General features: G+C 44.6%; 1 protein-coding gene across 4 annotated transcripts in view; it reads right to left on the bottom strand.

The window, feature by feature from the left end:
- Positions 1–13,292, bottom strand: part of mybpc2a (myosin binding protein Ca) — an 82,535-nt gene that overhangs the window by 12,363 nt on the left and 56,880 nt on the right. For all 4 annotated transcript variants that reach the window (XM_079521677.1, XM_079521680.1, XM_079521679.1 and 1 more), the window contains 11 exons: positions 12,298–12,403; positions 11,166–11,335; positions 9,233–9,398; positions 8,573–8,679; positions 6,413–6,442; positions 5,988–6,127; positions 5,485–5,644; positions 4,851–4,955; positions 4,231–4,419; positions 1,273–1,407; positions 58–225 (listed from right to left, as the gene is read on the bottom strand). In XM_079521677.1, the coding sequence (XP_079377803.1) occupies positions 58–225; positions 1,273–1,407; positions 4,231–4,419; positions 4,851–4,955; positions 5,485–5,644; positions 5,988–6,127; positions 6,413–6,442; positions 8,573–8,679; positions 9,233–9,398; positions 11,166–11,335; positions 12,298–12,403 (1,476 nt within the window). The remainder of the gene's footprint in view (positions 1–57; positions 226–1,272; positions 1,408–4,230; positions 4,420–4,850; positions 4,956–5,484; positions 5,645–5,987; positions 6,128–6,412; positions 6,443–8,572; positions 8,680–9,232; positions 9,399–11,165; positions 11,336–12,297; positions 12,404–13,292) is intronic.

A 13,292-nucleotide genomic window follows, 5' to 3' on the forward strand; every position in this document is an offset into this window, starting at 1 on the left:
CGTGCGTGCGTGCGTGCGTGCGTGCGTGCGTGCGTGCGTGCGTGCGTCATGTCTGACCCATGATCTCTCTGATGAGGACGGCCTGCTTCAGGGTGGCGGGGGGGCTGCGTCCAGCGATGTTGACCGCTACCACTCTGAACAGCATCTTCTCTCCCTTGGGCAGATCCTTCACCCGGTACTGGCTCTTCTCTACTGGCTCCTTGTTGGCCTGCACCCACTCGTCGCCTGAGTCGGGGTTTACACAAGAAGACACACTGTATTTTTGAGGAGCGCAGCACTAGCCCCTCCTATATTCAGCTATTAGTGTAGATTTTCTGTCTTACACAAACATTAAATTCCCATTGACCAATCAATCAATCAACCTTTATTTATATAGCACATTTACACAACCGAAATTGACCAAAGTGCTTCACAGTAGACAGAGTATAAAAACATGATAAAAGAACTGACAATGAATGGAGAATTTACGTCATATGTTGACGAGCAAATCGGCATGTTACATCATGATGATGTACGATGATAAGAGTGCACCTCACCTCACACTGATTTTTTATAATAACAAAATAAATAATATATTGTTATTTAACAACCAATACAGTTTATTGACATAGAACCTTGCAGATACACCGCATGTAGAGCAAAGTGCTTTTACGAATGACTCCAAAATAACCCATTAAAACCGGGAAAAGTAGGGTATTCTGTTTAGCTTTTTTTATGCTTGCATTGTCGCGCCCCTCTTGAGCAGATCTTGAGCAGATCTGGAGCAGACCTGTCGTTGATCCAGGCCACAATGTGTGCGTTAATAGCTGCACGTTTGAAAACACCTTTAAAAAGAAAAAACTGGAGGCAGATATACGGGAAGCTGACTTTTCACTTCCGGTTATTTCCGGTTCCCTCGATCGCCTAGCAACTGAGGGTCATTCAGACGCCAGCAACAAGCGCGATGTAACTTAATCGATAGAAATCTCGCCATTGGGTGAGTTAATCAGTTAATAGAGGGTATGCGCGTGACATCATCATCAAACCCGGAAGTTATGCAGGAACGCCTACTGAGTGGCAAAAACTACTTTCTGGCCTTGACAGCCCATTCATCCAAACAGAAAAGTCCTATTTGATTGTATTAAACAACATTAAACAATCTTAAACTCACTTTGCATGTTGCTTTGCCACTCGATTTGCCACTCGATGTGCCATTCACTTTAAGCATGCGCATACCCTCTATAGAGCAACATACTGTTATTATTGTATCCATATTAGTATGATTGTACTGACTTCCTTCTTTGCAGTACTCGATGATGTATCCGTCGATGCCTCCGCCTCCGATCCTCTCTGGCGGGCGCCACTTCAGTGCACAGGTGGAGTCGGTGACATCATCCACCGTGAGGCGGGTGGGCTCACTGGTGGGGGCTGACGAAGACAGGAAAGGAGGTCATTAATACCCTTAATGTGGAAAGTAATGGCTTGGGAGGGTTAAGCCGCCTTAAGCCCGATTTAGACCTGAGGACGATTTAGACCTGAGGACGACGCATCTGTGTCACCGTATAGCTTTTAACCACTTTAACCCTTATTTCAAACTTTAGCTGTTGAAAAACAGCAGATCTACAAGCTTGCCGCGCCACGAGCTTGTAGATCTGCTCTGTTTTTTTAATCGTTAAAACCTGTGCAAATCTTTGAATATTCTTCCACAGCGAACGTTTTTTTTCTTTCATGTCCTTGACATGAAATAGTGTGAGAACCACTGATGTAGAATCTGTTCTCAGGTCTCAATGGGTTGAGCCAGATGTGGACGTCGTCGCACGGCGGTGTCGCGTGTCAGAAATAGCCGACCTACAAGCTCACAAGGCGCGGCGGATGCAACGCTTTGTGAGCTTGTAGGTTTGCTATTTTTGGCATGCTGCAGCGTTGTGCGATGGAGCATAAAAGTGGCTTCAGACTGAGCATAGTGAGCAAAGCCTCTGTTATAAATAATGTCCTTCTACACAGTCACATCTTATAGTGTTAGTTTAACTCTGTAGAGCTGTGGTTTACAACCAAGGGGTTCCAGGTGGTCCCCAGCTAAATGATGGGAGACTTGGTAACCAAATGGACCCTTATAGATCTTTAACTCTTGAAGAGTAAGAGTATGGTCTATATACGCTCTCAAGAGTTACATTATTGTTAAACATCTGCATTACGTAGTCTACACAATTAGAGAATGTAGAATACTTGATATTTTGATCAATGTTTGCCTGTTATCTCTCTTATAGTACCAACAACAATACAGCATGGACTTGTGGACAAAATCTTATCCAGCGACAACAGACATTCAAGGTTTCGGGTCTGAGAAGCTAAATCTCATCAAATGGTGGCCCGTGGCTCAAATGCTGAATGAATAATGGGCCTTGATATGAAAAGGGTTGTAAAATGTATGCTCTTATATAGTTAAATTAAAAACAACGTTCTTTTAACCAATCTGTAGAGTATAAACTAGTACGTCTTCAGTGGTTGCAGGCGCTTCCACTGAGACATCTAGACCAGTGTGGTTCCCACTGAGACATCTAGACCAGTGTGGTTCAGGTGCTTCCACTGAGACATCTAGACCAGTGTGGTTCCCACTGAGACATCTAGACCAGTGTGGTTCAGGTGCTTCCACTGAGACATCTAGACCAGTGTGGTTCAGGTGCTTCCACTGAGACATCTAGACCAGTGTGGTTCCCACTGAGACATCTAGACCAGTGTGGTTCAGGTGCTTCCACTGAGACATCTAGACCAGTGTGGTTCAGGTGCTTCCACTGAGACATCTAGACCAGTGTGGTTCAGGTGCTTCCACTGAGACATCTAGACCAGTGTGGTTCAGGTGCTTCCACTGAGACATCTAGACCAGTGTGGTTCCCACTGAGACATCTAGACCAGTGTGGTTCCCACTGAGACATGTAGAGCAGTGTGGTTCAGGTGCTTCCACTCAGACATCTAGAGCAGTGTGGTTCCCACTGAGACATCTAGACCAGTGTGGTTCCCACTGAGACATGTAGAGCAGTGTGGTTCAGGTGCTTCCACTCAGACATCTAGAGCAGTGTGGTTCAGGTGCTTCCACTCAGACATCTAGACCAGTGTGGTTCCCACTGAGACATCTAGACCAGTGTGGTTCAGGTGCTTCCACTAAGACATCTAGACCAGTGTGGTTCCCACTGAGACATCTAGACCAGTGTGGTTCAGGTGCTTCCACTAAGACATCTAGACCAGTGTGGTTCCCACTGAGACATCTAGACCAGTGTGGTTCAGGTGCTTCCACTCAGACATCTAGACCAGTGTGGTTCCCACTGAGACATCTAGACCAGTGTGGTTCAGGTGCTTCCACTGAGACATCTAGACCAGTGTGGTTCCCACTGAGACATCTAGACCAGTGTGGTTCCCACTGAGACATCTAGACCAGTGTGGTTCCCACTGAGACATCTAGACCAGTGTGGTTCAGGTGCTTCCACGGAGACATCTAGACCAGTGTGGTTCCCACTGAGACATCTAGACCAGTGTGGTTCACACTGAGACATCTAGACCAGTGTGGTTCCCACTGAGACATGTAGAGCAGTGTGGTTCAGGTGCTTCCACTGAGACATCTAGACCAGTGTGGTTCAGGTGCTTCCACTGAGACATCTAGACCAGTGTGGTTCAGGTGCTTCCACTGAGACATCTAGACCAGTGTGGTTCCCACTGAGACATCTAGAGCAGTGTGGTTCCCACTGAGACATCTAGAGCAGTGTGGTTCCCACTGAGACATCTAGAGCAGTGTGGTTCCCACTGAGACATCTAGAGCAGTGTGGTTCCCACTGAGACATCTAGACCAGTGTGGTTCCAAAACCTTTTAGCCCGTGACCCAAAAGAGAAATGTGATGTCTCCCCGGGACCCACATTAGCTACAAGCTCGACGGCTAATTTTCACTACCACTTAAACTTTTGTTTTCTAATTGGAAATTATTTTGATTTCTTCATGACATTTCTGGAAAATAATTTGTTTTTAATGAATGAAGAAGGTTTCTTCATTGTTTTTTTGAAAATGTTTTATAATAAGTATACTGTAGAAAAGTACTGCCTGAAGATCATAAGTGCCAACATCTCCCCTTCCCACATAGAGACTGCACCGTGGCTGAGAGATAGAACTTGGGTCTCTCTCATGTGGGTTTGAATGGATTGCAGTTTAAGATTAATGCTGGCGTTTGACTCTGTTGTGATGACAAACGGGCCCCGGCTACACACCGACGGGCATGAAGGGCTTGGAGGTGGCGCTGGGCTGAGAGATGCCGATGCCGTTGACAGCGAACACCCTCATCTCGTACATCACGCCTTCGATCATCTTCTTGGCCTCGTACGTGTTGGACTCGTACACGTCAAAGTTAAGCTTGGTCCATCTATCGGCGCCCTTCTTCCTTCTCTCCATCAGGTACCCTGAGGACAGACGTGGAAAGTGAAGTACATTTTACTCACTCGCTCAGATACTTTAATTTACTGGAGTAATTCCATGCGATACTATATATAAACTTCTACTTCACTACATCTCAGGGGCAATTGTTGAATGAAGGACTTTTACTTGTAACACAGTATTTCTACATTGTGGTATTGCTACTTTTACTTAAAAAAATCAGAGTGCTTTTTCTTTTCCACCACAGCCTGCAGGGGAGGGGATGGGGGATGGGGACGCAGCAAGGTCATTTCTTTTTGAGTCAGGAGCAGCCGCAACAGAGCCTTTTTGAAGTGACTATATAAGCCGATGTAACAAATAAATAGCGTGGATTCCAAAGTGAGTGCATCCTCCTGGGGCAGAGACATCAGACGTTGAACATCAGATGCTGTTCGGAGGAGAATGGGGGGAGGGCTACCTTTAATGGGAACGCCACCGTCGAACGCAGGCGGGTCCCATGTGACGCTAGCAAAGTCCTCTCCCACCGACAAGCAGTTGATATTCTCAGGGGGGTCGGGAACATCTGGAGAGACAGGTTACAGCGGGATAGTGAAGGGAGGGAAGGGACAGTTGGGGAGAGAAAGAACAGAGAGATAGAAATGAGACAAGAACTAGACAAAAGAGAGTGTGGGGAAGTGTCTTTTTTTGTTTCCAGTTAAAATGTGTTGCTTGCAGGGTAAACAGTCATCACTCTTACATTCCCATGTTAAGCATGTATTTTTAGATTCTTGGCGAAAACATTTTGAATTATGATGTTTGTTTTTTTTGTGCAGAACATTATGCTCTGTTGTGATGCTGTACACACCAATTCCTCTCTTTTATTGCATCTGCTGCCAAAAAGACAAGAATGATTAGCTTTGTAATGCTAGCAGGCATTGAAGCAGGCACCTGTAGCATATCAGCTAATGAGATAACGCTCACCCGTGACTGCTCAATTGACCCTGGGTTTATCTACGGGAGCGAGAGTGGAGTGTGTGTGGGACTAATAGAGAATGAACCTGAAGACAAAAAAGACAAAGACAAAGAGACAAAAATGACAAAGAGCCACTGACCCACGATCTTGACATACAGTTGAGCCTTGTCCTCTCCGGCAGGATTGGTCACAGTGATAGAGTATTTCCCCTCGTCAGCTCTCACTGCCCCGTCGATAACAAAGCTACTTAGGCCCTCCCTCGTCTCCACCCGGACTCTTCCTTCACCTTCCGTCATCTCCTGAGAGAATGAGATATACTGTGTCAGAATGTTGACACACACGCACGTGCCGTGCACACGCACATATCTATGGTCTCACAGTCACAATTAGAGATACATACAGTATACAGAGAGTAAAAAAATGAGTGAGACAGAGCAAAAATAACACATACTGTATAATGTACTTCATCATACATCGAAAATAGCAGATCTACAAGCTCACAACGCATCGCAGATGTGACATGTTGTGAGCTGTTGTGGCTATTTTTGGCATGATGCAACACATATGATGGGGCATATATTGGGTATGAGAGACAGTGCGCATGAGAGAGAGAGAGAGAGAGAGAGAGAGAGCAGTCCTTACTTCGTCTCCTCTCATCCAACACACAGTGGGGGGGGGATCTCCTGTGATCTCCACATCGAGGCGGAGCTTGTTGCCGGCGACAACAACAATGGTGTTCTTATTGCCTACGCCGCTGGTGTCCAGGTGGATCTTGGGAGGATCTGCGATTGTCAGCAATAGGCCCGATTCATACTTCAGCGCACGGCAGTGTCGTGTGCCGAAAATAGCAGACCTACAAGCTCACAGTGTGCCGCGGATGCGACGTGCTGTGAGCTTGTAGGTCGACTATTTTCGGCATGTGATGGTGCCGCGTGGCAAAGTATACATCGGTGTGGGGGTTGAGCAAAAAAAGCAATCCAGCCAGGAAAAAGCATTTGATATATTCTGCTAAAAACCAGACTTACCTTGGTGGGGAACATAGTCAATCTGCTATAAACCAGACTTACCTTGATGGGGAACATAGTCAATCTTGATTTCTGAGGAAAATAGGAAAAAGATGTGAATCACCCTAGTCAAAAAATCCTATATATATATGATATATAGGATTTTCCAAAAGTTCCATAGAATCCTTTAGGATTATGAAAATTTTAAGATGTTCCAATATAATTTCTATAGGATTATGAAATTCCTATAAGAATCTTATAGGATTTTCAAAATGTCCTATAGGATTTAGAAAATCCCATTAGAATCCTATAGGATTGTGCAAAATTCCAATAGAATTCTACAGGATTATGAACATTTTAACACTACTTTTGCAGGGGAATTTTTCAGAATAAAAGCGCTGGAGTGCCAAGCAGATGGGCAGATTTGACTCTTCAGATTGTCCCCTCACAACCGGGAGGCATAATGTTCCATTACTACCTCGCGCTACCTCGTCTGATCTCTCTTTAGTAGGTAGCCTTGCCGAGCCATGAGGCTGAGCCTATCTCCTATTTCTGTAGCGTGAGGCAGCTTGATGTACAAGTACACCCCCTGGACATGACGCTAGTATGTCGCAGGTATGACCCCGACCTCCCAGTCTCAGGGCGGACACTCTAACCACAAGGCCACTGAGCTGGTCTCTCTTTAGAAGCGTTAATATTCCAATCGAGGTTAAGTCAGAAATTAGGACAGAACATCAAAACCATGGACCATGGAATGTAGATTTAGAAATAATATAATAATAATAAAAAGTTTTGTCGGGCCGTAAACAAGGAAGTGAATGGCTGCGTGCATGCGCAAAACATGTCTGGGAGTCTAGCAACGGGAGCTGTCAAAAATGGATTACAGCGATCCCATTTTATATCATTAAAAAGGACCTGAAGACGTGTATAAGTCTTTAGCACAATCATTTTCCAATAGAATAGGAAAGACAAATTGCAATAGAATGAAATTGGTAGAGCTCCTGCCTTTGGACCACAAGGTCATCATGGGTTCGAATCCGGGCACCGCCAAATCAGTGTATGAGTAACATGGCTTGGGTGTAATAGGTTTGTATGAGAACAAATCCAATAGGATTCGTTCCAAATTCTAATAGGATTTTGAATAGGATATTTATATCAGAATCCTATAGGATTTTTTGACTAGGGCAGCGCTGGAGTGCCAAGCAGATGGGCAGATTTGACTCTTCAGATTGTCCCCTCACAACCGGGAGGCATAATGTTCCATTACTACCTCGCGCTACCTCGTCTGATCTCTCTTTAGTAGGTAGCCTTGCCGAGCCATGAGGCTGAGCCTATCTCCTATTTCTGTAGCGTGAGGCAGCTTGATGTACAAGTACACCCCCTGGACATGACGCTAGTATGTCGCAGGTATGACCCCGACCTCCCAGTCTCAGGGCGGACACTCTAACCACAAGGCCACTGAGCTGGTCTCTCTTTAGAAGCGTTAATATTCCAATCGAGGTTAAGTCAGAAATTAGGACAGAACATCAAAACCATGGACCATGGAATGTAGATTTAGAAATAATATAATAATAATAAAAAGTTTTGTCGGGCCGTAAACAAGGAAGTGAATGGCTGCGTGCATGCGCAAAACATGTCTGGGAGTCTAGCAACGGGAGCTGTCAAAAATGGATTACAGCGATCCCATTTTATATCATTAAAAAGGACCTGAAGACGTGTATAAGTCTTTAGCACAATCATTTTCCAATAGAATAGGAAAGACAAATTGCAATAGAATGAAATTGGTAGAGCTCCTGCCTTTGGACCACAAGGTCATCATGGGTTCGAATCCGGGCACCGCCAAATCAGTGTATGAGTAACATGGCTTGGGTGTAATAGGTTTGTATGAGAACAAATCCAATAGGATTCGTTCCAAATTCTAATAGGATTTTGAATAGGATATTTATATCAGAATCCTATAGGATTTTTTGACTAGGGCAGCGTTATTCAAACTTTGAGAGGGTTTGCGTGTATTCAGCAAAACCGTCAAGAGCCTCATATCATTGTCAGTCTCTCTCTCTCTCTCTCTCTCTCTCTCTCTCTCTCTCTCTCTCTCTCTCTCTCTCTCACTCTCTCTGTCACTCACTCACTCACTCACTCACTCTCCCTCTCTCTCTCTCTCTCTCTCCCCCCCCCCCCCCCCCCTCTCTCTCTCTCTCCCCCTCTCTCCCTCTCTCTTCTTACCAATGAAGTTAAGTTTTGCAGAGAGAGAAAGTGCATAGCCTTCAGGAACAAAGGTATAATCTCCTGCATCCTCTGGCTGCACGTCATCAATCATCAGCTTGTGAATCCTGGGAAAAGATGTTACCAGATGTTACCAAGGAGACAACACTCATCATGACCCACAGATATGCAACATATAGTTACCCCAACAGCATATAATGCAATATGAGTCACGGGAGCGATAATCACTCTAAGTGGCTTTCACCTTTTGTGACCATTATCGCCTTGCCATGTCGTCTGCTGGATGGACTGATATTCCTGACGACCCTCTCAAGGATTGTGTGTGTGTGTGTGTGTGTGTGTGTGCGTGCGTGCGTGCGTGCGTGCGTGCGTGCGTGCGTGCGTGCGTGCGTGCGTGCGTGCGTGCGTGTTGTACAGTAACAGTGTGCAGGCTGTAAAGCTATATCTAAAAGGGCTATACCACTAGGGAGATTCTGTGCAGCAGTGGCGGAGCCATGTGGTTGAGAGACCATGTTTTTTCAAAATAAAATCACGTAAGATTTTGTAAACATCTGAAAAAAAGCATTTCTGCATGCGTGTTTGCGTGGGCGAAGGGTTGACAACGTATAACGAGGCCTATCAGACACTAAGACATGCACCTGCGGCGGTCTAGCGTCGTACCTTCCGATGTGTGACATTTTGACGCGACTGCTGGGCAGCACTTCAACGCCGTCCTTGAACCACTTCCCTTTGACGTTTTCGTCGGACACCTCGCACTTGAACATGGCCTGCTCTGAAGCCTTCAGCGACAGGTCAGCCAGACTCTGCAGCACCTCCAGCTCCTTGTCTGAAGCACAGTGGTGGAAAAAAGTACTCAAATGTTTTACTAAAAGTATCAATACTGCAATATAGAACTACTTTGTTACAAGTGAAAGTTCATTTACTTACGTAAAAGTACAAAATATTGATATCAAAATGTACTTAAAGTACCAAAAGTATTAAGTACTCAATATGCAGAATGTCTCATTTCAAGTTTTCAAATGTATAAAAATCTTTTGAAAATAGCAGATCTACAAGCATCTACAATGCGTCGCGATGTGGCATTGTGAGCTTGTAGATCGGCAATTTTCAAATGGCTGAAATGTGTATAGGGCTGGAGTTGTTAATGTGTGTTTTGTAATAATAATCAAAATCTACAAAGTAACAAAGTTTTCAAAGTAAAAAGTAGAAGTAAAAGTATTTGGAAATTGGAAATACTAAAGTAAAGTACAAATACCTCAAAATTGTACGTAAGTACAGTACTTAACTAAATCTACTTAGTTACTTTCCACCACTGCTGAAGCACAGGCAGAGAGGAAGATGAAGAGGAAGAGCCAGGGAAACCTAAACGTTAGTGAATGGGCTCTATGCACATGCACACGCCATTTTGGAAAGAACTTGGGCCCTTTCCCTGGCCTCCACAGCCCCCATCACTAGGAAACCCTGTGCAGCTGCGGTTTAAAATTGAGCGCTCGTTGGCACCTCTTGCAAGTAGAGCGATCTTCCGGGTGCTTCAAAACGCCACTGAGCAACTTCTATTGAAATGAATAGCGGGGGGCGGGGCTGTTGCTCCTGTCCTCCCTCTATAATCTCTATAACTCTCTATCACTGGAAACACTGTGCTACACCAGGGGTTCTCAACGTTTTTGGCCGGGGACCCCCGAAAATGCTTTGGCAACGTCTCGGGACCCCCGCCCCGCCCACTCCCGACCCCCAATATAAATTGACTGCTACAATAACCTTAATTATTTAATTATAACCTATAGAGACAATACACCATAAATAAATACTGAAACCAGATATAATCATTAGGGAAGGTGTATGCATGTACTATGTGTACTATATGTAAACTCTTCATTTCCATTTTCCAGCCATTCAGTTGCATAAAAAAAAAGAAAATGATTTGGGGACCCCCCAAAATAATTTGGCGATCCCCCCAAGGGGTCGCGACCCACGGGTTGAGAACCCCTGTGCTACACCAGTGGGTCTCAAAGAGTCCTTGAGAGGGTTTCAAATGGCCCCGTACGGGTGTGTAACTCTGAGAGTGTACAAATGGAACCAAATAGACCGGTAAGTATCATCGCTAACACCTGTGAAGGAAGTAGGAAAGCGCCCGGAGGTATAGGAAGAGTTATTCTGTGTGCATACTGCATAGAGCCAATTAGAAACATTTCTTCAGGTATTTCTGCCTTTCAATGATAAGGGCCAGCATGAAGAGAGATGAGGGACAGGGAAGTACACGACGTTAAAATTGTTAATTTTATGTATTTGTATTTTGTAACTCTGAACACTGAAGATTTGACTGTGTATTGTATAAGAACTGAGATGCTAGCATGCAACGTCAATCCAGGCAGCAGGTCAGCTAGCTGAGCAACTGGGATCCCCATGTTGATTACTTTAAAGGATGTTAGGTCTGATTTTCACAGTAGAACAATAGGATTCAGGTTACATCTAAGCTTTGGATGAAACACATATACAGTATAGATTATATTTATGTGTCAGATGTTGGCTTACACTTACGGGTACATACTGTAGAGCAAAAGTGCCTGTCCTAAACTTAACAAGGAAAATGTACCTTCAACTTCCAACTCTGCTTTTGACTCTCCGCCAGTGGTGACAGCGTAGTACGTTCCAATGTCCTCCTTGGTAGCTTCAGTAATGATCAGTTGATGCTTTTTGCCATCCTTCTTAAACCTGTACTTTGAACCTGGTGTGTCTCTGTTCAGCTCCACACCATCTTTCATCCTATAAACAAAAACAAAGAAGAAACACACCATAACGCACACGCACGCACGCACACATGCACACACGCACACCCGTTTGGAATGTTCTACAACACACACACAAATACTAACTGCAGATCCAAAGGCTTTGGCACATAGAACTTGCAGCAGAGAAATACTAAAGATGTTGCACTTTTATGCTCAGATGAGTATTCTTAAGTTTAGGGAAATGCTCAAGGAAATATTACTATAACAATGGCAATGCTGATATATGACCGTTAAACATTCACAGGAAAAAAAGCATTGCATACTTTTTCAGACCCCCTACTGTGTTACTATTTTATATGTTGGCCTGCCGAAGACCTGTTTCCCCATCCTTTTTTTAAATTAGGGATGGTAAAGTATTCTCACGTATGCAGAATGTAGTCATTAGATATATATAAACTCTAGATGGCTCAAGGCGGAGTTTCTGACGTCGTTCACCCGGCAGCCATCTTACTTCGGGGCTACAGTACAGTATGTTCAATGGCAGCTCAAACAGAAACAGTCATAACTCGCTCAAATCTTGACGGATTTACAAACGGGTTGGTTTATTACAAACGTTGTCAACGTGGCTATCTGCTATCTATCTTTTTGTATATGAACATCGTATAAAAGCATATAAGTATGCGGACGTCTCTGACGTTTATAACAAACCAAACCGTTTGAAAATCGGTTGAAAATTGAGCAAGTTATGGTCATTTAAGAGTACATGCCCCATAGACACAATGTTATGTGGCCCGAGGTAAGATGGCCACCACGTAACGACGTCGCTCTCCATTGGCCAACAGCGCGGGTGAGCTATCTAGAGTTTATATATATCTATGGTCATTACACTCCTGAGGGGGGGGGGGGGGGTTCTGGTCTACAGCCATTCAGAGGAGTCCTGTATGCCAGGAATGAGACACCAAAATGGGGTAATTAATTGCCAAAGCTGTCCCTCACCATTTCACGTTGGCTCCTTCCTCGGACACTTCCACCTCAAACTCCACCTTCTCACCCACGATGGTGTGCACGTCATCCAGCAGCTTGGTGATGGTGACCGGGGGCTCTGCATGGGGACAAACGACAGGTCTTGGTTTAGTCAAACGTCATCAAGGCGTCTCAACCACAAAATTACATACAGACAGAGCACTCGAAGCTTCTTGAGCAGGTTCAATGGTAAATGGACTGCATTCATATAGCACATTTTACATTCAGCCACAGGAAGCAGTTAAGGTTTCAGTGTGACAGAAAGCCAGGAGTAGGCAGGGATTGTGCGTGCGTGCGTGCGTGCGTGCGTGCGTGCGTGCGCAAGGCTGTACAACCAAGTCATCCAAACTGCCAACCTCAAATCTCAGTCTGACATACTCTTGATACTGTAGATAAAATCTTGAATATACTCTATTCAGAATTCACACATGGAATTTGACCTCTCTCTCTGACTTGAGCAAAATAGTGGAGGAAGTCAGGAGGGGAAATAGGCATAGTACAACCTATATATATGTTCCAGCATTGGGCCTCAAGAGCAGGCATATAACATGCTATTTTTAGCATGTTTTTTCCACTGCGAAAAAAACAACATTTGTGTCTCAGCATGCATCTATCTGCTGGATATAAATACCCTCTTCTTATACAGTCCCTCCTAGCCTACTTCATTTAGCATCTCTCTGGGGGAGGAAGGTGTGGCTAATATGTACAGTATACGGTCTTTCCCACACTAATGAAGTGGAGAAAGAAAAACGTTTATTTAATTTGTTCACATTCACAACAACATTCGTATAACATATTATTATGCTGTTAAGTCCACGTAAAGGCATCTGCACCACAACACTCTGGGGATGGCGGCTAGCTGTCTCAACCTATCTCAACATCCACTCTCTAGCTCGCCCATTTCAACATCCTCTGTTTCCTCGCAAGTGTCAGTTGAAAGACCCCATCAATTCTGTCTCTAACTGAAT

Source organism: Electrona antarctica (assembly GCF_951216825.1).
Source record: "Electrona antarctica genome assembly, chromosome: 14".
Classification (NCBI taxonomy): Eukaryota; Metazoa; Chordata; class Actinopteri; order Myctophiformes; family Myctophidae; genus Electrona; species Electrona antarctica.